Below are 26,817 nucleotides of genomic sequence, written 5' to 3' on the forward strand. Positions count from 1 at the left end.
ATTTATGCCACAAACTACCCTGAAGATGTTACACTGAAAATACGATTGGTGTTCTACTATAGGGGACCTAATTTGCAAACCCTATACTAAGCCATACAGAACAACAGTTTATTACAAAACAGAGAATTGGGAGTTCACAAACTTTCTGGGAAAATGAGGTTTTCATGAATTTCCTGATTGTAGAAATATGAGTTAATGATTCAGAAAATAACACCAGCCAGGCACAATGCCATATATCCTCCATTTATCAAAGATGGCAAAACACTTCTGCACAAAACAGATGAGAGAGGAAATGAGGCCAACAAGAGAAATCTATACCTAGTGGGGATTATAACTGAAAGACGTGGACCATGTATGTATAAAAGAAACATTTTTCTGCATAAATTAGAACATTTACAAATGTCTGGTATTGTTCTGCAAAGCACATATTATTTCAAAAATAAAATCCCTGAAAATAAGACTAAAGGCAACAAATGCAAACAGAAAAAAAAATCCCACTCACACCTGTCTCTGTGCAAAAGGCTGGCTTATAGCCATGAGAACCAGTATTATCAGCAAGGGGGAACACTGTCAATGCTAAGATCAGTCTAATATTCTTTGAACTCATTGTTACTGGTATAAGAAATAAGATTCTGAAGACAATAACATTTCCAAGGTACTAATTATTCTGTTTTAAATGAGGTTGGAAAATATGAGGGTCAAAAATCAGCCACAGCTTCTCCTTAATTCAGCAAGTCAGTAGTTTAGTGTTAGTAAATCTAAACTGCAGATCTAAATAGCCTCTCAAGACCATAACAATAGATGTTTTTATTTTTACATGCTTAATAAGATAACGCCTCTCGGGTTTACTTTTGACTATATCCTGTATCAAACTGTTATTCATGGGGTTAAACAAGAAAATGGGTAGACCTGTGGTGCTTCAAGGTGGTGATGTGTCATCCATGAGCCACATTTAGCTGGCTGCTGTTGGAGACAGACTTCTGGAGTAACTGAATATTTGAATATGAAATTATTGTATTCTTATGGGGATTGTGCTGAATGCTGCTAGTGCACACAAGCTAGCAGCAGTATTAGCACAGATGTCACATCAATTATGGTCTATCCACACAGCTACCATAACATGAGAATGGTTTGAAGGCACATGAATGAACCTTGCTGAAGCTTATTACATGTGTATTTTAGTACCACACATACATGCTTCTGCTTCACACCTAGACTGCTACATTTATTATCTACTCTCTTTGGGGGGATAGATACTCATGGAATACCCTTATTTTAATTCTCTGCAATGTATAAAAGAAAAAGTGGTAGTAGCAGGTAAACAGGTGGGGTGAGGGAATGAAATGATGACTCATGTATATGAAGTCATGTTATGGGATTGCTTCTCAGGGTCTCAGTACCAAGGTGGTGGAGCGTGGGGAGAGAACAAAGCTCCTGGCAATACTGTGTCACATCTGATAGTATAAAAACAACCAAAGAGTGCAGGCAATTTGATAAAATTCTACAAATCTTTGTTAGTTCCATAGCTTGAGGCGTCTTTACCCCCAAGCACAGCAACAACTGCTATCCTTATTTAAATTTGGGTATAACAGAGATGTCAGTCATTTTGGTATCCAGCCCTTTTTTTCTTTTTTATAAAAGAGTAGGCCAGAAAAGGGACAATGGGCCAAATTTGTTCTTGAGTTCACACTAATGAGAAGCTAGTAGGGCTTTCCTTACAGCATTAGCGAAACCAGGCCTTAAGTTTAGCACAGTATCTTATCCACAGAGTGTGTGCCAATGAACATGTCCCAGATGTGGCAGAAACTAATTGGAAGAATAAGCATCTAGTAACATAACAGAATGTCATTGCTATGAACCATCATCTCATTTTTGTCTTGATCATGGAATGAAATCAAAAGAGTATTAGAACTTTCTTTTTAGGCAGTTATTTTACTATACAACAAATACACATTTGTTACTCAGTTGCTTCAGGGGGATCTAGATTCCTTTCTCTAAGGATTCTGCTTTTGCGTTCAGAACTCCAGCAACTGCCAGAGCCTATGTGTACCCAAGTAGACCAGGACTGCCTGGAATGACAGCTTTGCTCCAGAGACTGCTCTGTGGCCCACTGCAACTTGAGAACTCCAGCAACTGTCACAGACCCCTAAACAACACATAGTTAGACTATGGAATTTGCTCCCACAAGAGTCAGTGATGGCCACCAACTTGGATGGATATAAAAGAGGATTAGACATATTCATAGAGGAAAAGGCTATTATGGCTACTAGCCATGATGGCTATTCTCTGTCTCCATAGGCAGAGACAGTATGCTTCCAAATACCAGTTGCTGGATACTGCAGGAGGGGCAAGTGCTCTTTGCACTCAGGTCCTGCTTGCTGGTTTCCCGTGTACAACTGGTTGGCCACTGTGAGAATAGGATGCTGGATTAGATGGGCCATTGGCCTGATGCAGCAGGCTCTTCTCATGTTCTTATAGCCTGTGCACGTTCTTACTGTTTAAACTCCTGATTCTGCTCAAGACGTCTGTTTCAAGCATATGTCACCCACCGCACACTCTCCCCTAATGATCCCATCCCCATTGTCTCTCCCCCAAACCCCCAATTCCTTTCTCCTTTCCCTTCTGGAATTATCACTCTATCATCCTTCTAGTCCAGGGGTTTCCAAACTGTGGTCCATGGACCACCAGTGGCCCACAAGCTTCATTCAGGTGGTCTGCAGCATGCGTACATTAAATATTAAACATGATTTTTAACTGTATTTTATTGCTTCTTTTATTTCTTATATTGTGTTTCATTATGTTATGATATTAATTCTATGGAATGCAAATTGTAATGCAATAAAATATAAGAAATAAAATAAATAAAAATACAATGAAAAATCACACCGCATCTACCACAGCGCATTACAATTGCTACAGCAAGCAGAAAAAGAAAACCATTAAGTGGTCCACCAAAATCCTCAGCAATTTTCAAATGGCCCATAGGAAAAAAAGTTTGAGAACCACTGCTCTAGTCCTTATATCTTACTGTAAGTAAGCCACAGTACATGCAACTGAAAAAATAAAGGTAGCTCCAGAATTCACTTTACATTACTGTGCCCCTAATTTGGAAGGGATTCATTTTATGTTACTGTGTCCCCAGTTTATGTTGAATAAGTGCAACATCTATGCCCCTACCCTCCACAGACACACCAGCACTTTCTCTTTGGGTTCTGAGTACAGAGAAGGCACCACTGTACTGTTGAAGGCTGTGTGCAACAGCAGTGTATAATAAGAAACCACAAGATCCATAAGCTACTGGAATCCAGAACAAAAAGATATTGTTTTTATTGTATACTGATATTTTAAATTCTAGTTCATCAGTATGATTTTTTCTTAACATAAAGAGATGAATACATTTTCATAAATAAATAAAGGTACAGTGCCCTGGAACCTACCCACTGCTAAGCTGCTTCCTGCAATGCAGGCAGGTAGTAGCTGGAATATACTGGGATCTCACAGTGATGTCAGTCCATGCTCTGCTGCTTCTGTGGGAACCCAGAATCTCAGCCTTTATTCTGAGTGACCTCCACTGGACAAACAGAGGAGGAATCCTTTTTCAGTGGTGACTGTGCCTGCACTTCCCCAGTGCCCACCACCAAATTGCTCCTGCCTTTTTAGGGGAGCTATGAGGAGGTCTGCGGAATATATCCTTGCCAGCCAAAGTGGCCAGCACATCCAACAACTCCTCTGCAGTCTCTATATCTAAAGAGCAGACCTCCCTTCCAGCTTCAATTGGAGAAGCTACTAGTGGCAAAGCGCTGCCTGCTGCTTCATCCTTTTTTTATTTGTTAAAAAAAGCTCTCAGTAATAGCAGTAATGGGAGTGGCCATCTCTGCTGTCTTTGGCACCTACTGAAGACTTTCCTCTTTCAGCAAGCTTTTTAAGTAGACACCTTATCCCAGCTTACAAATGTACTGGAATTGCTTTTTAAGATGTTTTTAAAGCTTTTAAAAAAATGTTTTTAAATGTTTTGTTTTTGAGATGTTTTAAGATGTTTTTAGTGTTTTGTTATTTATTTGCCACCCTGGGTTCCTTTTGAGAGGAAGGGCGGGATAAAGTTTAATAAGTTATTATTATTATTATTATTATTATTATTATTATTATTATTATTATTATTATTATTATTATTATTATTATTATTATTATATGAAGAAGAAGCCATCCTCAGAGTGGGAGGGAAACTGCTGCTGCATATCTTCACTACTCCTGCGTGCAACAGTGAGGGTGTAGCAAATGACCAGTGCTGCTGTCAACAACTCTGCCATTGCCCTCACCTCTGCCCCTGATGCCAGCCCAAAGAATGTGTATTCTTAACCATGGGCACCATCATCAGTGTCTGCTTTGCTGCTTACAACATTCATTGCTTGAGCACACACAACACTAAAATCTAGTAACAGACAGTAGTGTGTGTGTGTGTGAGAGAGAGAGAGAGAGTGTGAGACAGACCTCCTCACTCTTTAATAATAATAACAGCTTAATAATAGTGATAAATCAAATCACTTGAGACACACTAAATAAAACAGAATACACACTGTACTTAAAGAAGACCAGAACTATTCTAAGGGGAAGGGGTGGTGGAAGATAACACTGACTCTACTAAGAACAAGCAACCAACACTTAGGGCTCATCCAGACGACTGCAAAAAGTGTGACACGCTCGCTATGTGTGTTCATTATTTTTCGGTCGTCCAAATGATGTCTCGCGCTGTTACGCATTTTCGCGGGTTAAATCTGCTCCTTGCAATACCGGCAAAAATGCGATTTGCTGTTTAAAATCGGGAATCATCTGCTGTGCCTTCAGGAGTTAGGATGCAATACCACGGACTTTACAGCTGATGAGCGGTTTTTGGGCATTTCCCCTTGCCCCTTCTCCTCATTCCAACCAATAATGTATCTGCACTTTTGCGCATGTGCGAGAATAAGCCCGGGAAAATTGAACCAATCATCGCAATGGTGCGGTGTTGGGGGGGGAATCTGCAACTACTGCGCAGATGCATTTTATTTTTTGCAAGCCTGCAAACTGGGCAGCTGCTCTGGATGAGATCTGCAATGCACAGCAAGCGAGAAAGGGGGTGGTGGTCGGTTTCAGCCTGCCTCCGGAAAGCTTTGTAAATTTCATTGTACTTGCTGGGGGTTTTGCTTCAAATCAGAAACCATACATTGTTTAAGTGTAATATTGCAAATGCAAACAAGGAACGGGCTTCTGGTCGGTTTCAAGCCTGCTCCAGAAAGCTTTGTCAATTTCATTCTCGGTGGGAAGGGAGAACAAACAAGGCAGGCATGAAACCGACCAGCAGTCTTTCCTTCCCAGGCGAGAACTCCTTTACAGCCATATTGTGCTTTGTTGCAAAGGGGGAGAGGAGCATACGTCATTTTTTTGCTGACCAATTGGTTGATAGGGGGAGGTTTTAGAGGCAGAGCTTGGAAAAAGCAAAAAGAATGTAGAGGTCTTACCGCTATGTGTGCGGGTGCAAAAAAGCGTTTTTTTTAAATTGGGAAAGAGCGAACTAAAAGGCACAGTGAGGACTATCAGATGACAAACCGAATATGGAAACCGTGGATTATCCCGCTCCGTTTGGATAAGCCCTTAGACAGGCTCAAAAACACAAACAGCAGCAAGATTAAATTGAAAGGAATAAATGAAAAAGGTCTATAAGCATTTGGTAGAAAGGGTGGGTAAAAAGGGATTGGGTTGGTATCAGGCAAACTGGCACTGGTACGAACGCCCAAGCAAAAGAAAAGCCTTCAGCTGGAATTCTTTTAACATTATTGCTCCTCAGAGACAGAACTAGCAAAGAACCACATGAGAGCAAAGCTATTTACTTCAACATCCTTTCCCCAAAATACTGGGACTGGAGAGCCCTGGTAAAATCATTCCATCTGATTATAAGCTAGTCCTGTATGACAAAATGGAACACTTTCTCCCTCCCTGCTCTCCCCCCCCCGCATTTTCCTTACATGGTAAATTTAGAAACATAAGTTTCACTTTTAGGAGAAAAGTTGTCTGCAGTGGGGTTTTTTGGTATCCACATTGGTAGAGGAGCATTAGGAGGTCCCCATTTCTTATTCACCCTGGACAAGTCCAGAATCCCTCCAAAATGACCTGGTTCAATTCAGGATTCATTTAAATTCACTGTACACGTGTGTGTGTTTGTGTGTGTGCATGCCTGCATACACGCACACACACACAAACACACACATTTCTCCCATCCATCCTCCAGCTAGAGTTTGTCTGTGTATGTGCACAGACACACACTCAACAGGCAATGAAAATGCAAGAACACAATTCCTTAACACTTTACAAGTTCTTTACAAGGGATTGTGGGTATTAGAAATTATCTTGCTGTTATTTCTGATTTACTACCAAAAAGCTTTCACGAACTTTACTAAAAAGGTACTAAAACAAGCAGAATGTTCTATGTATACAAAGGTAAATGAAACAAGAGCTATGCAATGGAGCTGGTAATGCAGACCTCAGCATTCTTCCTTTGATTCAATGAAGAACCTTGTCATCTTAAAAAGCTTTAATTAGACTTCACACTTTATTTTCAGACTGAAATAGCATCATGAAATTGTTTCAAGTCATGACAAAGGCTAAGTACTGCACGATCTCCCTATATAAGACAAATTAAACCATAAACCTTTGTTTCAGAGATGCTCTTCTAAGAAATGTGCAATTAAAGAATATTTTAAAAGAGAATTTGAAGTAATAGGATTAAGCTTCATGCTGGTAAACAATTACCTTCAGAAAATAGATGAATGCACAAAAAGGATGAAGATGTAGTTTTGGTGGGAAACAATGATGTTGCTTTTACTAAGGGGTACAGAGAACTAAAGCAGTTATAAATGTTCTTTGTGAGTAAGATAAGCTTGCAACAAGATATATGTTGGTAAGGGGATTAGTAAAATTTAAAGTCTCTCTCTCTCTCTCTCTCTCTCTCTCTCACACACACACACACACACCCTTGACTGCAAGTAAAAACTCATTAGAAAAACTGTTAATAACAAATCCTTTAAATAATAAAGAAGAGCATCTGAAGAATTGCTTACACAGGGTTTGAGGAAAATACACAGCAGAGTTGTGTAAGTTAAAGATAACTAAATACTGCAAAGAGAAAGAGTATTACATGGGATTTTGCAAAGGAAAACTGAATTATTTTGGGGTAAAAGAAACGGGCAAGGTGGGCAATTTTCAGGTGAGTCACAGGGCCATTCCATACCATACGAACTCAGATTCATCACATCTGCATCCTGTCTCTTTTGCAGTAAGAAGTGCAGGGGAGCATATATGAGATTAGCCCATTTTCTTCTTGCAACAGTTCTGTGTGTGAGGGATTTGGATGAGGCATAGTAGCATGCCCAAGGCCACCTAAGGCCACCTACGTCTTCTGGGTGCCAGGACATCACTTTATCAACCATGTCAGGGGTATCTAACGTGGTATCCTCAAGATGCTGTTGGACTACAACTCCCAACATCCCTGAGCTGGCTGGGGCTGATGGGACTTGGGAGTCCAAGAACATCTGGAGGGCACAGTGTTGACTAATCCTGCACTATATCATACTGGCTTTTTGATGGTGGCACAGAATAAAATTGGGCCCCATTGAGAGCCAGTTCTAGCATACACTCATTCCTATTGCTTTCTAATGATGTGTTTAATGGAGTTTTTTTAAAAAAAGAGGAAAATCCTTGAAGGGATAAAATAAGTGTACTGAAATATGCATTCTGGAGTCCAACATATGTGGCTAAATTCCTTTTTCAAATAACTCTAACATCAAAGCACTAGTTTCTATGGTAACACAAAAACAAATGCAGCTGTGAAATAATGTAATGCTAGGAAGCTTATATATTTTAATATTTGGAATGGTTACTGTTCCTTTAGTGGTTGACAATAACGTCTCAAAGCTTAGGAAAGTCATTCAGCTTAAATAATGGCATTACAAACCAGTGTTTTAAAATTCAGTATCTTAGAAGTATAAAAAGGCTTTGCATAAGATTCTTGCAAAAGCACTATTCTAAAAGGGAAATAAAATAAATTTAACTGATTTTCAAGAGACTGAAATCAAATGCAAAACACTAATATGTACTGAGCTAAACATCAGTCTAGGCTGACTCAAAAATGTGGCTGAAAGGGTGTAGCAAAGTAGTTACACTGATGCATTTGAAGAAGGAAGGCATAAGAACTAAGAAGAGCCTGCTGAATCAGGCCAGTGACACATCTAGTCCAGCATCCTGTTCTCACAGTGGCTAATCAGATGCTTATAAGAAGCGAAGCCCACAAGCAGGACTTGAGTGTAAGAGCACTCTTCTGTACTGTAGTTTCAGGCACCTGGTATTCAGAAGCATACTGCCTCCAACCATGGAGGCAGACCACAGCCATTATGGCCAGTAGGCCTTGATAGCTTGTCCTCTAACAGTTTGTCTAACTGAAGCCATCTAAGTTGGTGGCTATCACTGCCTCCTGTGGGAACAATTACATAGTTTAACTATCCACTGCATGAAGTACTTTCTTTTGTCTGTCCTGAATCTTCCAACATTCACCTTCATTGGATGTCCATGAATTCTAGTGTTATAAGAGAGAGAAACTTCTATCTACTTTTCTCCATGCCAACCATAATTTATTCTATCATGTTACCTCTTACTCACCTATTCTCTAAACTAAAAAGCTCCAAATGCTGCAACCTGTCCTCAAAGGAGATTTGTTCCAGCCTCCTGATCATTTTGGTTGTTCTTTTCTGAAACTTTCCCAACTCTACAATATTGCTTTTGAGGTGAGGCAGCCTGAACTATACACAGTATTCCAAATGTGGTTGCACCATAGGTTTGTATAACAACATTATGATATTGGCAGTTTTATTTTAAATTCCTTTCCTAATGATCTCTATCAGGAAATTTGCTTTTTTTCACAGCTGCCACACACAGAGTTGATATCTTCATTGAGCTATCCACTATGACCCCAAGGTCTCATTCCTGGTCAGTCACTGCCGGTTCAGACCCTATGACTGTATACATGAAATTAAGATTTTTTGCCCCAATCTGCATCACTTTATACTTGTTTACATTTAACAGCATTTACCACTTTACCAATGATGAACTCAGCTTCGATAAGTCCTTTTGGAGCTCTTTGCAAGTCCTTTTTGTTTTAACAACCCTGAACAATTTAGCATCATCAGCAAACTTGGCTACCTAAGTGCTCACCCCCAACTCTGGCTGGTTCAGCTCTTATGGACAGAGATGAGCTGGCCACAGTACTCCATACTCTGGTAACTTTCAGGTTGGATTATTGTCACACATGGGGCTGCCCTTGAAGACCACTTGGAAACTTCAACTGGTCCAAAATGTAGTAACCAGATTACTGACTGTGGTTCCCCTTAGAAATCATATAACCCCTGTTTCAAAATAGCTTCATTGGTTGCCAATTTGTTTCTGGGCCCAATTTAAGATGCTCATGTTAGTGTTTAAAGCCCTAAATAACTTAGATCCCAAATATCTGAAATATTGTCTCTTTCCCCACAGACCTTCTCAGGTGTTGAGATTAGCTGAGGAGGCCCTTTTGGTAGTTCTGCAACCCTCAGAAGCTCAGGGGATGGTGGCCCAGCAGGATAAGGCATTCTTGTGGCAGCCTCAAGTTATGGAACTACCCACAGAGGTGTGTCTGGCAACTTTATTGTAGTTTTCGGTGAGGGCTGAATGAAGATGCATCTTTTTACCCTGGCCTTTGATACCTGAGATGTAGATTTTTAGGACCCACCCTATTTTTGTGTGATGTCATTTTAGGTTGTTTTAAATTGTTTTTAATGATTTATTTTAAAACTGTTGTGACTTGCCCTGGCTGGGACCTTTGGATGAAGAGCAGAGAAATAACAGCCAAAACACTAGAAAGTTTTTGAATAAGTTCTAAAGCACAGGTCCCGATGCCAATCCTGGGGGACTCCACTTTCTATAGCCCTCCACTGTGAAAACTGTCCATTTATTCCTACTCACTGCTTCCTGCTACTTAACCAGTTTCTGAACAACAAGAGGACCTCTCCACTGATTCCATGACTGCTAAGCTTACTCTGGAGACTTCAGTGAGCTACCATGTCAAAAGCTTTTTGAAAGTCCAAACGTACTATGTCAACTGGATTACCTCTTATCTATATGCTGATTGACACTCTCAGATAACTCTAATACTCAAATAACTCTAATAGGTTATTGAGACAGGATTTACCCTTGCTGAAGCCAAGTGGATCTGCTTCAGCAAGACTTGTTCAGCTGATTGCACATAATTGCACATAATCCAGGATCACCTCCCCCCGATCCCTTTTTTTAACATTGGTCTTACATTGGCCATTTTCCAGTCCTCAGATATGGACGCAGATCTTAGGGATGTTAAAAGATTACCAATTTCACATTTGATTTGAGAATTGTTGGATGGATGTCATCCAAACCTGCCACTTTGTCAGTTTTTATTTTGTCAACAAGACCTAGAACTTCATCTCTCATCACCACTATTTGCCTCAGTTCCTCAGATTCCCTTCCTGCAAAAGTTAGTTCAGGCAGAGGAATCTGCCCTAAATCTGCTGTTAGACAGATGCAAATAATTCATTCAACTTCTCTGCAATCTTCTTATCCTCTTTTGGCACAGCTTTGACTCCCTTGTCATCCATGGGTCCAACCTCCTCTCAAGACAGTCTCTTGCTACTAATTTAAAGATAGTTTTGTTGTTGCTCTTTATGATTTTCAGCAATTTGCTCCTGAAATTCCCTTTTAGCATCCCTTGTTGTATGCTTGCATTTGTTTCCCCAAAGTTTGTGTTCCTTTATTTGTTCCTTTATGTTCTCCTTGTCTGGACAAGACTTCTGCTTTCTAAAGAAAGCCTTCATGTCTCTACCTTCTTTGACTCTTCTCATTTACCATGCAGGCATCCTCTTGGACCTGGTGATACCTTTCTTGATCTGCAGTATAAGTGCTCAAGGAACTCACTGGGTGGCGTTGGACCAGTCATAAACTTTTGGTCTAACTTAGTCCACAGGAGTTCTTTTAAGGATAAAATGTGTTATACTATGGTGAACATCTTGGAAAAAGTATCAGATAAAAGAGGGAGAAATAACTAAATGGAATGTATAAATTATATCCTCAGTTGCTCAACATTCAAGTCCATGCAGTTGAACATTTCCATTTAAAAAGTATTGTGCTGGATATCATGTCAGGTAACATGAAAGCTCTCTCTGTGGTGTTTGATCTGTGATGGCTGTTTTTCCATAGGAAGTGGGCCATCACTGTGGGAAATAGTTCCACCTATTGTGCGAAGGCAAGAATGTTTTTGAAGTCAAGACTAGGGACGTCATGCCCCTCCCACTCTCCAGTTCATTCTTGCCTTCGTACGAACAAGATTGGAATTTTCATAGCATTTAGCTAAGTCTCGTATCTGTCTTTAAATCCTTTCTCTTTTTCTGTTTGTGTTTAGCCTCTGAGGGTTCCCTCAGGGACCGCGGCTGCGGCTTCCTCACCCTTCCCTCAGAGCTATTCAATCTATTTTTATTTACTTGACTGGGGGCTCCCTCTGAGACCGCGGCTGCGGCTCTCTTCGTTTTGGCAGTTTCTAGGCCCCCCCCCCGCTCAGTTGTCTCTTTAGCCAGGGGGCTCCCTCAAGGACCGCGGCTGCGGTTCTCCCCTTTTGATCGCTTCTGATCCTGATCGCTGTTAACCTCTCCCCCCCCCGATCGGTTGCCGCGGCTGCGGCTTATCCGATCTCAGCGGGAGCTTGCAGCTGCGGCTCCCGCCGTTAACCCTCTGCCTCAGATCGCCCTCGCAACGTGGCTTAAATCCCACTGAGGGCTTTACAGACCGCGACGGCGGCTCTCTCTGCGGTGGCTGCCGTTTTTCCCCTACCTGTTTTCTCCGGGGACTTTTTGGAGCCGCTACTGCGGTTTTTGGCGAGATCGGCTGGGCAGCCCTTCCTCCAGTTCGCCTCCGACGGCCGCCATTGCTTCTTCCCTCTCTGCCTTTTTTTCCCGCTCCTTTTTTCCGGGCGCCATTTTTTTCTTCTTTCAGAATTTGAATTTCCCGCCCTTTTTGTTCCCCTTATTATCGGATACCTCCCCTACAGACTATCTATCCGTACGTCTGTGTATATGTGCTGCTGACTAATTTACACACAACTGATTTACACACTTTACTGTGGCTGTAATCATAGTGGCTGAATTATATTATCAAGGCTGGAGCTCCAATCCTAGTGGGCTGGATTGTATTATCAAGGCTGGAGCTTTAATCCTAGTGGCTGGATTACATTATCAAGGCTGGAGTTTTAATCCTAGTGGCTGGATTACATTATCAAGGCTGGAGTTTTAATCCTAGTGGCTGGATTACATTATCAAGGCTGGAGCTTTAATCCTAGTGGCTGGATTACATTATCAAGGCTGGAGCTTTAATATCAGTGGCTGAATTGTATTAAATCTGATTTACATTACATATCCTGCCCCCTATGGGGCCGTGAACAAGCCAAAAACCCAGCCTACAGCACTAATCTGAGTGTGCCTACTCTAAACAGCCTATATTATATTAACGCTGATACTTCTGTGCATTCTGCCCCCTCTGTGGCAGTGCATTCGCCATCTGCCAGTGTATCCTACCCCCTCCGTGGTAGTACGCTGTGCCAGTTCGGGTCTTTACATCCTGCCCCCTCCGTGGCAGTGTACTGCACCCAGGTTCATATAAGATGGCAGAACAGCCAGGCATGTCACCATCAACACACATGGTGCCAGATCAGCCAGACATGCCACAATCAGCCAAGCCACAACATACTAACACGTCTAAGACCAGACATGCCAAAGCACTGGCTAAGACAAAACATCTTTCCAGCCATAGTAAACCAAAGCGCCCTCGTTATGTCTCTGTGCCAACAACTACCACAGCACAGACACACATAAGTGATATTTTCCATTCTCCTGCTACGGCCTCTGACGAGGAAGAGTTTGTTGGCTTTCCCCCTCACGGTTCGCCTAACGAACCTACCTCTGGCTTACCGCCTCAGACATCTGTTCCAATAGCCCACCAGGCACATACATCTCACACATCTGGTCTGCAGCTGTCTCCTGATTTCCTCTCCCAACTCCAAGCCATGCTGGCTTATTTCACACGAATGCAGTCACTACCACAGGTTCCTGCCATACCCCCACTCAACATGGACCAACGTGCGTTCCATGCTGCTCATCCTTCCTGCTCACCAGATCCCTTTGATGTAGCCAGAGGCAGATGTACGGACGAAGCCTCGTATGCGGAGGAGTTAACTTTCACTGACCATGTTGAAGGAGACGACTGGAGCGACTATTCAGATCATGAGGAGGATACATCGTATCGCTTGTTCAATACCTCAGATTACCAACCGCTCGCACGTAGGGTACTTCACACCCTTGGTCTCCAGACTGCGCCTTCAACTTCGTCCGCTCCAGCTCTCAAAGGGGCCAAGGTCCTCAAATCCCCTGCACCTACTGAACACTACATCCCGGTGCCGGACCCAATTGCCAAATTAACTTCCGAAGAATGGGCCCACCCACTCAAAGCTCGACGCTTCAAGAACATGGCTGACAGACTTTACGCCCTAGCCCCAGACTTCGCCACCAAGTTAGATGTCCCTGGCATAGATGAACCGATCGCTCGCCTCGTTTCACGATCTATCTTGCCCAGGGAAGGGGAATCCCACCTAAAAGATACTACTGAGCGTCGAATAGACTTCGCCCTCCGCAAGAACCACGAGGCCACTGCCCTAGCCATGCGTGCCTCCGCCTCCGCCTCCATCTTCTCCAGAGCATCTATGATGTGGCTGGATGACCTTCTAGAGGATGATAACCCTGATCCTGTCGCCTTCAAAAGAGCACTATTGAAATTACGTAAGACAGCAGCCTTTGTGGCCGATGCCACTTTGGATGCCACCCAATTAGGGGCACGAGCCATGACGACTCAAATAGTCGCTCGTCGTACCCTCTGGCTTCGCCACTGGCAAGCTGATTCAGCGGCCAGATTGAACCTGTCCAAGGCTCCTTACTCCGGATCTCTACTCTTCGGCGAGGAAGCTCTAAAGGCAGTTCTGGTTGATCCAAAAGACGCCCATAAACCGGTTCTAGCCACAGTCAAGAACATCGACCACAGGCCCTTCAGGCGATTTCCCTCCTTTCGTTCTAACCAGCCTTTTCGAGGAACGCGGCCAGGAGGACGAGGCCGCAATTTCAGACCCTATGATTCCAACGCATTCAGGGGTTCCTGGAACCGACGCTTCCAGGGCAGAGGTCAGTACCAAGGGCGCAGGGGCAACTCATCGTCCTCATATAGGGGAGGTCCTCGCCTACACAAGTAGTATTAACGCCATTCCCATAGGTGGCAGATTACTTAATTTTGGAGATCGATGGCTGCGCCTTACTACGGTCTCCTGGATCAGGGACCTCTTCACTTATGGCTATACCATAGAGTTCTGGGCAACCCCATCAGACAGATTCCACCCGTCTCCTTGCCCAAGGGCACCAGCCAGGCACAACATCATGCAGACAGCTATACATCACCTCTTGCACATAGCGGCAATAGAGCCAGTTCCCACAACTGAGAGATCGGAAGGGGTGTACTCCCTCCTATTTGCTGTGCCAAAACGAGATTTATCTTGGAGGGCGGTATTGGATCTCAAGTTTGTCAACCGTTTTGTAACATACCGCAAGTTCAAAATGGAATCTCTCCATTCCATTACCGAGAGTCTGCATGAAGGAGACTTCCTGGCTTCTATCGACCTTAAGGAAGCGTATCTCCATGTACCCATTTGCATAGCCCACAGAAAGTTTCTTCGGTTTGCTTTTGGCCACCAACATTTTCAATATAGAGCGATGCCTTTTGGCCTCTCCTCTGCTCCAAGAGTATTTTCCAAGGTGCTACTCATCCTAGTGGCTTACCTTCGGACCCAAGGGGTTCATATCTACCCATATTTGGATGATCTGCTCATACGGGCCAAGTCTGAAGAGCTGGCTCATCATCATTTAATGATCACCCTCAATGTTTTGCAAACCTACGGCTGGCTTGTCAACTTCGACAAAAGCCATCTCCAACCAACCCAACGCCTACTACATCTTGGGGCAATGTTGGACACCCTGCAGGCAATGGTCTTCCTGGCTCCAGATCGCATCACTGCCATCACAAGCATCGCAAGGTCCCTGATGCAACAAACATCCGCAGACGTCATGCTTCTCGCCAGAGCGCTCGGGATGTTTATCTCCACAATCCACATTGTGCCCTGGGCTCGAGCTCACACTCGGCCCCTTCAGTGGACTCTGTTGCCTTTTCAAAAAGACATTGCCAGCTCCAACCATCGCAAAGTTCGTTTGAGCCCCGCTCTGCGCCTCTCCTTCCGCTGGTGGACCAAGGTTCAACACCTCTCCAAGGGCACGTCGTTCAGAGAACCCCGCAGAACCGTCGTGACCACAGACGCCAGCCTCATAGGTTGGGGAGCCCACTGCAACTCCCAGTACGTTCAGGGGGTTTGGCCCAACGCAGAGCAATCTCGAAGCATCAACTGGCTGGAACTAAAGGCTGTCCACTTGGCTCTATGTCATTTTCAGTCTCTGTTCCCTTTGCATCATGTGCTCATTCGAACAGACAACACGTGTGTAAAATCACATTTGAACAGACAGGGGGGCACCAGGTCTCGTCCTCTGCAGGACTTAGCCTCCCTCATCTTTGTCTGGGCAGAACAACATCTACAATCCCTGAAAGCAGAGCACCTCAGAGGGATTTGGAATGTGACAGCAGACTGGCTCAGCAGACAACAGGTCTTCCCGGGAGAATGGAAACTTCATCCAGCCATTTTCCATCGTCTCCAGTGTCGGTTCGGCGCCCTCTCAGTCGACCTGTTTGCTTCCAGTCACAATTGCCAGCTTCCAAGGTACTTTGCTCGATACCTGGACTCAACAGCAGAAGCAGTGGATGCTCTGACAACACCGTGGCCAGACGGTCTATTGTACGCCTTTCCTCCCATACCATTGTTAGCCAAAACCTTGAGGAAGGCGCGAACCGAAAGGGCACAGCTGGTTCTGATAGCACCATTTTGGCCACGCCGACCGTGGTTCTCAGATCTTCTGGCAATGTCAATGATGGATCCTTGGACACTTCCAGTAACGCCAGACCTCCTATCCCAGGGCCCAGTACTGCACCAGGACCCTACTTGGCTCAATCTAACAGCGTGGCGTTTGAACGGAGACACTTGAGGTCAGCTGGACTGTCTGACGCTGTGATTGATATTATTTTGGCCTCGAGAAGACCATCTACCACTCGCATTTATCAACATACCTGGGTGGCTTTCTCCAAGTGGTGTCAGTCCCACCACCACGATCCATCCCAGTCCAATGTGCACCAGGTGCTCCAATTTCTCCATAGTGGCTTTATGATGGGACTTCGACCCAACACTCTACGTCGACATGCGTCTACTCTGTCATCCATTCTCTCAGTGTCCTCTCCTGGAGATCATATTTCCTCACATCCGTTCATCAAACGTTTTTTGAGGGGAGTCGCCCTACGTGCTCCGGCTGTTGTCCATCGGTTCCCCTCATGGAGTTTGCCGAAAGTCCTGCAGGCTTTGCAACACCCTCCGTTTGAACCCATCAGGACTGTGCCCCTACGCATACTGTCCTTCAAGGTCCTGTTTCTGATTGCAATCACATCTGCCAGACGCGTTTCGGAGTTGGGCGCATTGTCTTCTGCTAGACACCTCTGCGTCTTCCATAAGGACTCTGTTGTGCTGAAGACTGACCCTTCCTTTCGTCCCAAGGTCGATTCAGTTTTTCATTGCAACCAGGACATTGTGTTGCCTTCCTTTTGCCCGGATCCTACCCATCCTCTTGAAAAGGCTTGGTATTCGTTAGATGTCCGGAGGGCTCTCAAGACCTACCTGTCTAGGACCCAAGAGATTCGACGAACGGAGTCTCTGTTTGTATCCTTTCATCCAAGGTCTATGGGGCATAAAGTATCCAATCCTACCTTATCCCGTTGGTTAAGGGCATGCATTACCTTAGCATATGAGTCCCTGAAGCTGCCAGTTCCTGCTAGTATAACAGCTCATTCTACTAGGTCAGCTGCCACTTCGGCTGCTTTTGCTACTAATGCTCCTGTTGCCGATATTTGTAGGGCTGCAGTCTGGTCTTCCCCACACTCGTTTATAAGACATTATAAAATTGATCGTTATGCCTCTGCTGATGCTTCTTTTGGCAGACGAGTGTTGCAACAGGTTCTTAATGAGGATTAACATGTGGGTGGTCCCTCCCTATATGGGTTGCTTTGGTACATCCCACAGTGATGGCCCACTTCCTATGGAAAATGTACCACTGGTCTCACCTGAAAGGTGATTTTCATAGGAAGGGGCCATCACGACCCTCCCAGTTGGAGGATGACTAGCGATTTTATCAATGGGTTACATGTTATTGTTTCCATATTATATTTAAATGTAAGAGTGAAGTCAAGACTTTTAGTTCTGTTATGTTATGAAGTTATGTTAGAGTCATGTTGTTATGCATGTGACTATTATGTTATTTTCCTGGCGGGCCTGTTGGCCTTGTTCTTGTATTTTTAGATATCTCTTTTAGACTCGCTACGAATGAACTGGAGAGTGGGAGGGGCATGACGTCCCTAGTCTTGACTTCAAAAACATTCTTGCCTTCGCACGATAGGTGGAACTATTTCCCACAGTGATGGCCCCTTCCTATGAAAATCACCTTTCAGGTGAGATCAATGGTACATTCTCACAGTCACTGCATAATGAACATGACCATTCCCTATCATAGGACAATCTGAAAGTGCAGCAAACAAATTTAATTCTATATACTTTTGTTTCCTAAACAAAGAAAATGAAAAAATTCATTTGTCAAAATCTGGACTAAGATTTCCTGGCACAATTCATATTTCAAGGCTCGTCTAGAACATTGTTGAGTGTCAGTCCCAACATATGTCAAAGCATTCAAAAGGCCAGTCGTCATATATCAACACATGATGGTGTCACCACATAAAAATCATTTTTCACATCAGCACTGAGGGTCGCATCCAACTAACTTACCACGTCAGTGCAAGGATTTCCTCTTGAGCAATTGGAATCACCCCTCCATGCTCCCCATGCAAACTCTGCACCCTTCCCAAATCTGCATTGGAGGTTTGGGGAAACCCTTAGAACAGATTTAGGTGGCATATGTGTGTGGAGAAGTCCCATTCCACAAGCAGAAATCCTTGCGCTGACAGGACCATGACTTACCGCTACTTTGGATACAACCTCAAGTTTGGGCAAGGCACTGATGAAATAAAAAGTGCAGCCTTGTTCACCTATCACGATCCCTTGTATTTATACTAACCTACATTTTAATCTTATCATGCATATTTTCTTCCACAGAAGTGGAATAAAGTAAAATTCACCAACAGGTAAAAACATCTTGTGGTTTAAGAACGTATCTATAGCCAACAGATATTTCTATCAAACTTTAAAAAGCAGGAAATTGGGCAGCTACAGTGAATGCACCGGAGCAGGAAACCTGACCTCTCTGAGATATTGTACTGCCCTACAAATTTGTAAAAATGGAAACACAATTTGGGTTGTCCACAGTCCAATCCAATTCCTGTGTAGCTTGGAAGAATTTGGTAACGTGCCTCTGAGCATATGGGGAGTGGTGGCAACACCTGCCATCTCCAAAGCAAAGAAAATGATTTACTACACCCCTATCTGGACAGGGATAACCAGGCTTCAGTTGTCCATGCTCTGGTAACCTTCAAGTTAGATTACTGCAATGCACTCTACGTGGGGCTGCCTTTGAAGACAGTTCGGAAACTGCAGCTTGTGCAAAATGCAGTGGCCCGATTGGTAACAGGAACGGTTTGAACATATAAAACTGATTCTGGCCCGCTTGCATTGGCTGCCTGTATGTTTACGAGCTCGATTCAAGGTGCTGGTTTTAACCTATAAAGCCTTACACGGCTTAGGACCACAATGCCTGATGGAACGCCTCTCCTGACAGCTGAGAGTCTGGCAACAAGGGAGAGGGCCTTCTCAGTGGTGGCCTCCAAATTATGGAAAGATCTCCCTGATGCGGTGCACCTGGTGCCAACACTGTTATCTTTTTGGCACCAGGTCAAGACTTTCCTCTTCTCCCAGGCATTTTAGCATTTGTTTTCAAATTGTTTTTAAATTTTTAAAAAATGTGTTTTTAAATTGTTTTTCCTGTTTTAAAATTCATATATTTGTTTTTAATGTTTTTAATTGCTGTAAACTGCCCAGAGAGCTTTGGCTATGGGGCGGTATATAAACGTAATAAATAAATAAATAAATAAATAAAGGAAACTTCACTAAAATTGCAAAGTAAATCAAACATATTTAACATGACTATCTGAACTATATCAACTGTCTTCATATTGTTGCTTCCTCCCTACTAAAACAAGATCAGCACAGCATATTTCTTGTTTCTGATATTTGGGCTGATTGCAGGTGTTGCCACTACTCACCATATACTCAGAGGCACACATTACCAAATTCTTCCCAGTTACACAGGAAGTGGGTTGGACTGTGAAAGACCAACCCAAATTGTCTTAGCATTTTGACAAATTTGAAGGGCAGTATAGTATCTCAGAGAGGACGTCAGGTCTGCTTCCCTGATGCATTCACTATAGATGCCCAATTTCCCTGCTTGTTAAAGTTTGATAGAAATATCTGTTGGCTACAGGTATGTTCTTAAACCACAGGGGTTTTTTTGCCTATTAGTGAATTTCTCTGCTTTTTAATCCGGGAGGTAAGAAATGGGATCCTGTGCAAGTTTGCTAGAATGGATTGATCATTTGCATGCTTATTGAGTTCAGTGGGATTTACTCCTGTGCAGTCATGGTTAAGATAGGTAAAACTCAGCATGGGGAAGGAGGAGGGGAAGGGGAGAGAGAAGTGGAAGGAGAGGATTGGAAGGGGAGGGGTGAAGAAAGGGGGAGGGAAGGGGTAAAAAGGAGGTGATGGAACAGAGGAGGAGTGGATGGCAGGTTTGATAATTTGTATGCTTATTGAGTTCAGTAGGATTTAGTCCCATGCAATCATGCTTAGGATGGGTGAAACTGACCTGGGGCAGAGGCAGGAAGGGGGGGAGTAGGGGGGCAGGAAGGCGGGAGAGGGAGGGAGGAGAGGAGGGGGCAGGAAGGGGATGGGGAGGGGTAAGGAGAGGCAAAGGAAGAGGGAGAGACAAGAGGGAGGAGGATGGGAGGGCAGGTTTGATAATTTGCATGCTTTTTGAATTCAGTGGGATTTACTCCTGTGCAATCAAGCTTAGGATAGGTGAAACTGACCTGCAGCAGGGAGGGGGGAAGAGGGAGGGGAGGAGGGGCCAGGAAGGGGGCAAGAGGTGGAGGAGAGGGGCAGGAAGGGGAGGAAGGGGGAAGGGAGTGGGAGGGGAGATTGGGTGAGTGGGCACTGGGCAGAGGGGAAGGCCCTTTCCTTTCCAAAAGGAAAACATTGTGAACAGCATCATTGTTTTTTATTGCTTCCCCCACCTTTTTATTCTACAGCAGGCACATGTAGCCTCCCACTCAAATTTAAACCAAAGCTGTCCCTGGCCACATCCACAGCAGAACTTTATTTCACCTTAGACCAGCCTTTCCCAACTAGTGGGCCACCAGATGTTGTTGGGCCACAACTCCCATCAGCCTCAGCCAGCATTGCCAATGGTCAGGAAAGATGGGAATTGTGGTCCAACAACATCTGGTAGCCCACTAGTTGGGAAACACTGCTTTAGTCAGTCATGGTTTCTCCCAAAGAATCCTGGGAAGTGTAGTTAGTGAAGGGTGCTTAGAGTTGCTAGGAGACGCCCTGTTCCCCTCACAGACCTTCAATCAGTGCATCTGACTGTTAAACCACTCTGCCCACTAGCTCTGTCAGGTGAATAGGAGTTTCTTCTCAGCACCCTTCAAAAACTACACTTCCCAGGATTCTTTGGGGAAAGCCATGACTGTCTAAAGTGAAATAAATGTCTGGCATGCGTGTGGCCCTCTGATTAGCCAAACCAAAGAGAGGTTAGTATGGCTTTTATAACACTGACAGTTGGTTCTTAATCAGCATACTCAGAGTATCATAGACTCCAATGCTAAATTTCTTAAATTAATTAAAAAACGTCCAGGCATTTTTTAAACTTTTAAACTGCAGAAGTTGAAGGTCAGAGTATGGGGCAAGGTCAGTAATAGGATTACAGTACTCTGTGAACATGGGTGCTTTTTAAATTGATTTCAACAGATTATGAGAACACTGACAGAAAAAAGTCCAACAGGAGACTGGGGTTTTTCTCTCTCTTTTTAGACTTTGAACTCTCAATTCTCTCGGATGGTTTTGTGTATCACCATGGAAATTAAGATGGCTGTTAAGCGAGCGTTTCTGAGTTCTGGACTATAAGTTTTGTAAGGTTTTATTTTGAAATGAGTTTATGGGAAGCATCAGAATGGTATGGGGGGATATTTTCCATTTAACATTGCGGAATGCAAAAAATCCATGCTGTCTATAGTATACAGCCACTCTTGTGGCTGTATAATAATGTGACATTTCTTTACCAGATCAGCCTTTGATGGCATATGTATACATACCTCCGCTTTAGGACTCTGGAAAGACCAAAACCATGCACTGCAATTAACAGGCATTCTGATTAAAAGTCTATGTTTTGTTGTAAGTCGCTTTAGAGGCCTTTGGGTATTATTATTGTTATTATTTTACTCATAACATTTACAGTAATTTGCTTCTGATACAGAAATTTGCTTTTGTTTCAAGAAATTTCTTGGGTCACACATGTAGCACTGGCAGCCCTTTCAAACCAGGTTTTCCTACTTATTCAGATCTCTTTCTGGATAACATCCAGGTAAAATTCTATTGCTTTAGCCTGATATGTACTTTTTATGGCCTATATTTCAATTATGATGAAGATAATGAAGAAAAAAAGAAGGCATGATAGGCTCAATAACGTCCTTGAATTTCCCAAACAGAGGAAACGACCCATTGCTCTAAGGGTACTGAAAGTGCAAAGCCAGTCATATTATCAAGAATGGCAGCTGCAACAGGTTCTTTTTCTTTTTCGATAGCCAAATCTCTAATTAATATACATGTAAAGTGGCATTTGGGCTGGATAGTTTGATATGAGGGAATATAACTGACACAGCTAAAATGCAGCCAATATCATTTAAATGAGCTTACAGGTGGAACAAATGTAAGCAGATTATTACATGCAAATTTTTCCAAGGCAATCATTTAAATTTTCTAATATATTTGAAAAAAAAGTTGTGTATGTTTTCAAAGCCTCTGATATGCAGCTGCAAAAAATTAGACAGAGATGTAGGCTCAATAGTGGGATTGTGTTTTCCTTCAGTAAGCATTCACTTAGCTTTGCATAGCACACTGGAGAATTGATTACACTTATAAACACAGCCATATTGCTCTGTGCCGTGTCTGCTTCTTTTGGGTAGCCTAAGATAAGATGCTGTTTATCTAAGTAAAGATTAAGTGCCATACAATTTAACATGTGATATATAAAGAAGGAAGGAAGGAAGAAGGAACTATGATCTTCCATGTAAGCAGCTAAGCTAGCTGAAACATCTCTTTATGCCAAAAAAGCATCCTTTACCTGCAGAAGCAGTTAATAGTTTAGAAGCTTTTGAATAAATTATTTGATGGATAAATTTCTAATGCCCAGAAGTGGTTTTTTCCCTTTCTGCACTGGAAACAGTATTGTCCCATCTGGTCAACAAGTTATGCTTGGGACAAAAATGAAAAGCAAGAAAACCTCTGGAAATTCAACTGTGATTGAGAGTTGCCATTTTTTATCATTACCACCATTACCACCACCACACATCAATGAGTATTAATTAAATACTCAGCATATGTTAAATTCATTATCAGGTCCTTTCTGTTTTAGTATGACTTCAATGTACTTAACAGTGTGTTAGTTTCTATCTGCACACATAATGCAAAGCCAAATTATGGCTTAGAGAGAACGAGCAATTGTGCAAGTACCCTAAGGGAAATTCTGGCCACTTCACTTCTCCCCCTGTCCTTCTGCTGCTGTGCTAAGCCATTGTTTGGATTAGTGTTATGTGCTGACCTGGGCTCCCAATAAAATGAGATATAGCCAAGATTTGTTCTTTGTTTACCAAATGTGCTTTGTTTGTCTTAGCTCCAGGTAGTGTGGCAGTAGCAGGATTGGGGCAGGAGTGAAACCGATGTGATTTTCACTCTCGGTACCCACACACTTGTCATTCCTACTAAGCCATTGTTAAGCCATGTGTGAACAAGGCCTCTATAATGAGCTGCTCAGCAGATCTACCCAGAGTTGTCCAAATGATTTTTAATCCAGTGCTCCAAGGTTGTACATAGTGGGTTTCTGTAGCTCTATTTCCTGAGATCCCTTATTAGTAGTACTGGGAATCTGATCTCAAACCTCACGGATGCAAACAATGCACTCTGCAACAGAGAAGAACAAACCACAAAATATGATCTCTCTAAAGATATAGAAAACAACTTATTATGGAATCAAAACAATGGTCCAGATTATCCAGGATGGTCAAATCCAGCCTTTATTCCGAGACCTCCAGCTGGCCTCTTCTTAAATCGAAATGTAGGTTCTCAATCAAATGGCCCTTCATGAATGTGCACAAACTGCAAAATAGAGAGCTTTTTTCCCCAGGCAGTCTACAGCACACCACAACCCATAATCTTATACAACACAAACTGCTGCAGTTCAGATGCAATCTATTAGTAACTCGTAATAGACGTTCGTTCAGTTTATGTTGTTACATAATGCTTTTATAAAGATCTAGAATCTCTGAACTGGATGACAAAGCAAAACACTGTTCTTTCTAATTCACACATTATCATTGCAGGAAAAACTCTTTTAGGAAGGCCTCAGTTTGTTCATTGACAGTTATGCACATGCACACGCACACACAGGACACACACATTACAAACTTACATTCTCTTAGCCCTTTTTGTTCTAACTGGGTAAAAGAACTACATGAATATACCATGTAAGTTAATGACATACAGAAGGGCCCTGTTTTGTGGAGGCCCGCTAATGCGGTGGCTTTCAATTAGAGTAAGGCCCCACTCATACGGAGCTTGTTCCGCTTTTACGGAGTTTTGCAGGCGTTGGGTGCCATTCTATTGAATGAGTTCCACTTTTTGATGGCTTTCACTTTTAGACGGGGGTCTGGAACATAACCCGCTGTATGAGTGGGGCCCTACTATAAAGTAATGAAGTCTTTCATGTGATTAATAAACACTCAAATATGAAATAGAAGAAAATATCCTTATTGTATGGATTTCAAAGCTCTGAATTTCAGTTGGCTCTGAACCCGTAGATAATGAGCTGCTATTAATTTACAATATTTTAAGGTTTGCTTGGTTCCATATCCATCTTACCTTCTATTGCTGATTGGAGAACTCGAGAATGGTCATAAGCAATGACATTCGCGTATCTATTCTTTGGTTTATTTACTTCCAGGTTAGAGTGTTCCCATGTGAATTGCTGACCTGGGTCAATTGACTTTTTAAAAAAGGAAAAAAGAGAATGGATAGTTATTAGTATTTTGGAAATGCTTATTTTTAAAGTAAGATTCAACTGTATTACATAGCTTAAAGCATTTAATTGTGGGTCTTATTCCACTGCAGTTTGTCATACTGGTACTTGTTCACAACTACTTTTAACCACTGGTCTTGCATAGATATCTGTTTGTTCTTATGCACAACAAGACAGAAAACAATGCTGGAGACACTTTATTTCTTTGAGAAATGTGGAGGACGGTGCGTGTGTCTGAAGAGAAGAGATGAGATGACAAAAAAAAAAGACAGAAAGAGCATAAAGGAAAGCCCAAGTTGATTTAGCCACGGGCAACCATAGCACTCGAAATTTTGTACATAGCCTAGGATAGACTATGTCTATGTGTGAGGGACAGCAGACTTCCTCTAGTGCTGTCAACCATCCATTGTACTACAGGGTTTTGAGGTTCGGATCTAAAATCTCTAACCAAAAGCTATCAATGCCCCTCTTTTTAAAATCCCTGCTAAGGTAAAGATGAAGTTCCTGCAGTTTCTGCAGCAATCACATCCAAACAACAGACTGGTTTGTACATGGTTGAGGTTTCAGTGCTGTTATTGTACACTGTTATTGTTATTGCTGAATTAGGATAGTATACCCAATCAAAAGCAAGCAGTAGTGCAGTGGAGCTGCCATAGTGGAACCATAGGATTGGCACAGGATTGCAGGATCTGGATGGTTGGAATGCAAATTTTGCCATTTATTTATTTATTGTACTTATATACTGCCCCATAGCAGAAGCTCTCTGGGAGGTTTATAGTAACTAAAAACATTAAAACAAATATACAAATTTAAAAACACATCTTTTAAAAACAATGTAAAACACAATTTAAAAATTTAAAACAATTTAAAACACATGCTAAAATGCCTGGGAGAAGAGGAAAGTCTCGACCTGGTGCCGAAAAGATAACAGTGTTGGTGCCAGGCATACCTCGTCAGTAAGATCATTCCATAATTTGGGGGCCACCACTGAGAAGGCCCTCTCCCTTGTTGCCAGACTCCCAGCTTCCCTCCGAGTAGGCACCCGGAGGAGGGCCTTTGATCTTGAACGTAGTGTACGGGTGGGTTCATGTTGGGAGAGGCGTTCCATCAGGTATTGTGGTCCCAAGCCGTGTAAGGCTTTATAGGTCAAAACCAGCACCTTGAATCGAGCTCGGAAACATACAGGCAGCCAATGCAAGCAGGCCAGAAACGGTATTATATGTTCGGATCTGGTCCCTGTTACCAATCTGGCCGCTGCATTTTGCACAAGCTGCAGTTTCCGAACTCTCTTCAAAGGCAGCCCCACGTAGAGTCCATTATTTTCCCACAGTGAGTAGTAGTTTAGATATCCCCCCCCGCTCACATCCGATGAAACATATTTAGCCAAACATTGGGAAAGGATAGAAAATCCTTGTAGGGACTTCTAGCCCTTCTCAAATCCTCATTAGTTGGGGAACTCTCTGAACAAAGAGGGACTTATTCTTTTGTTGTTGAGCAAATAATTTCAGTAATTGTGGAGTATTTTGGAAATGTTAGGCAACATTCCTAAACACACTTATTAGAAAGTAAGTTTCAGAAAATTCAGTGGTGAATTACTTTTGAATTGACTTGATTAAGATCATGCTATTAATCATACAAAACTAAAATCAAACATGTCATTAAATATACTAAGAACAACAACCCTGAGTTAGCTGCCTTGTCTCTGTTGCATTAAATCAATATACTGAAGCAGAGTGTTTCCTTGTGAACACAAAAGCAAGGGGATCCTGGGCTTGGGGGGGATATATACATAATTGTGTGGCTATCCAGGAGAAAATGTAAGGTAACCAGAGCTTGGAAGATTACTTTTAAAAAGTAATAAATTACAGTTACATGGCCCCAAAAAGTAGTAATTACCGTTACAATTACAATTGCTCTGAAAGTAACTGATTACTTTACTTTTCCTCCAAAGTAATCACTACAATTACATTTCAGTTACTTTAAAAATGCCTACAAGGTGCTGGCCTTGGCTGCTGCACATCTAAGTAGCCTAAAACAACATTAAAAATAAACACATACAGAGGTAGTAGAATAATTATTTTTATTCATAAGATAGCAATAGTGGTCTCCCCACTGGTAAAGGTGGGGGGGAGGGAGGCTGAGGCCACTACTCAGATCTTTGCATGTCAAACCAAGTGCAAACCCCCCACTCAGCCAGCCAGCA

General features: G+C 42.8%; 1 protein-coding gene across 18 annotated transcripts in view; it reads right to left on the minus strand.

Annotated features, from left to right (window-relative positions):
* The window catches only part of PTPRD (protein tyrosine phosphatase receptor type D), a 2,140,456-nt gene that overhangs the window by 80,525 nt on the left and 2,033,114 nt on the right, over positions 1–26,817 (minus strand). For all 18 annotated transcript variants that reach the window (XM_061629619.1, XM_061629614.1, XM_061629634.1 and 15 more), the window contains one exon: positions 24,458–24,581. In XM_061629619.1, the coding sequence (XP_061485603.1) occupies positions 24,458–24,581 (124 nt within the window). The remainder of the gene's footprint in view (positions 1–24,457; positions 24,582–26,817) is intronic.

Source organism: Rhineura floridana, chromosome 1 (assembly GCF_030035675.1).
Source record: "Rhineura floridana isolate rRhiFlo1 chromosome 1, rRhiFlo1.hap2, whole genome shotgun sequence".
NCBI classification, from domain to species: domain Eukaryota; kingdom Metazoa; phylum Chordata; class Lepidosauria; order Squamata; family Rhineuridae; genus Rhineura; species Rhineura floridana.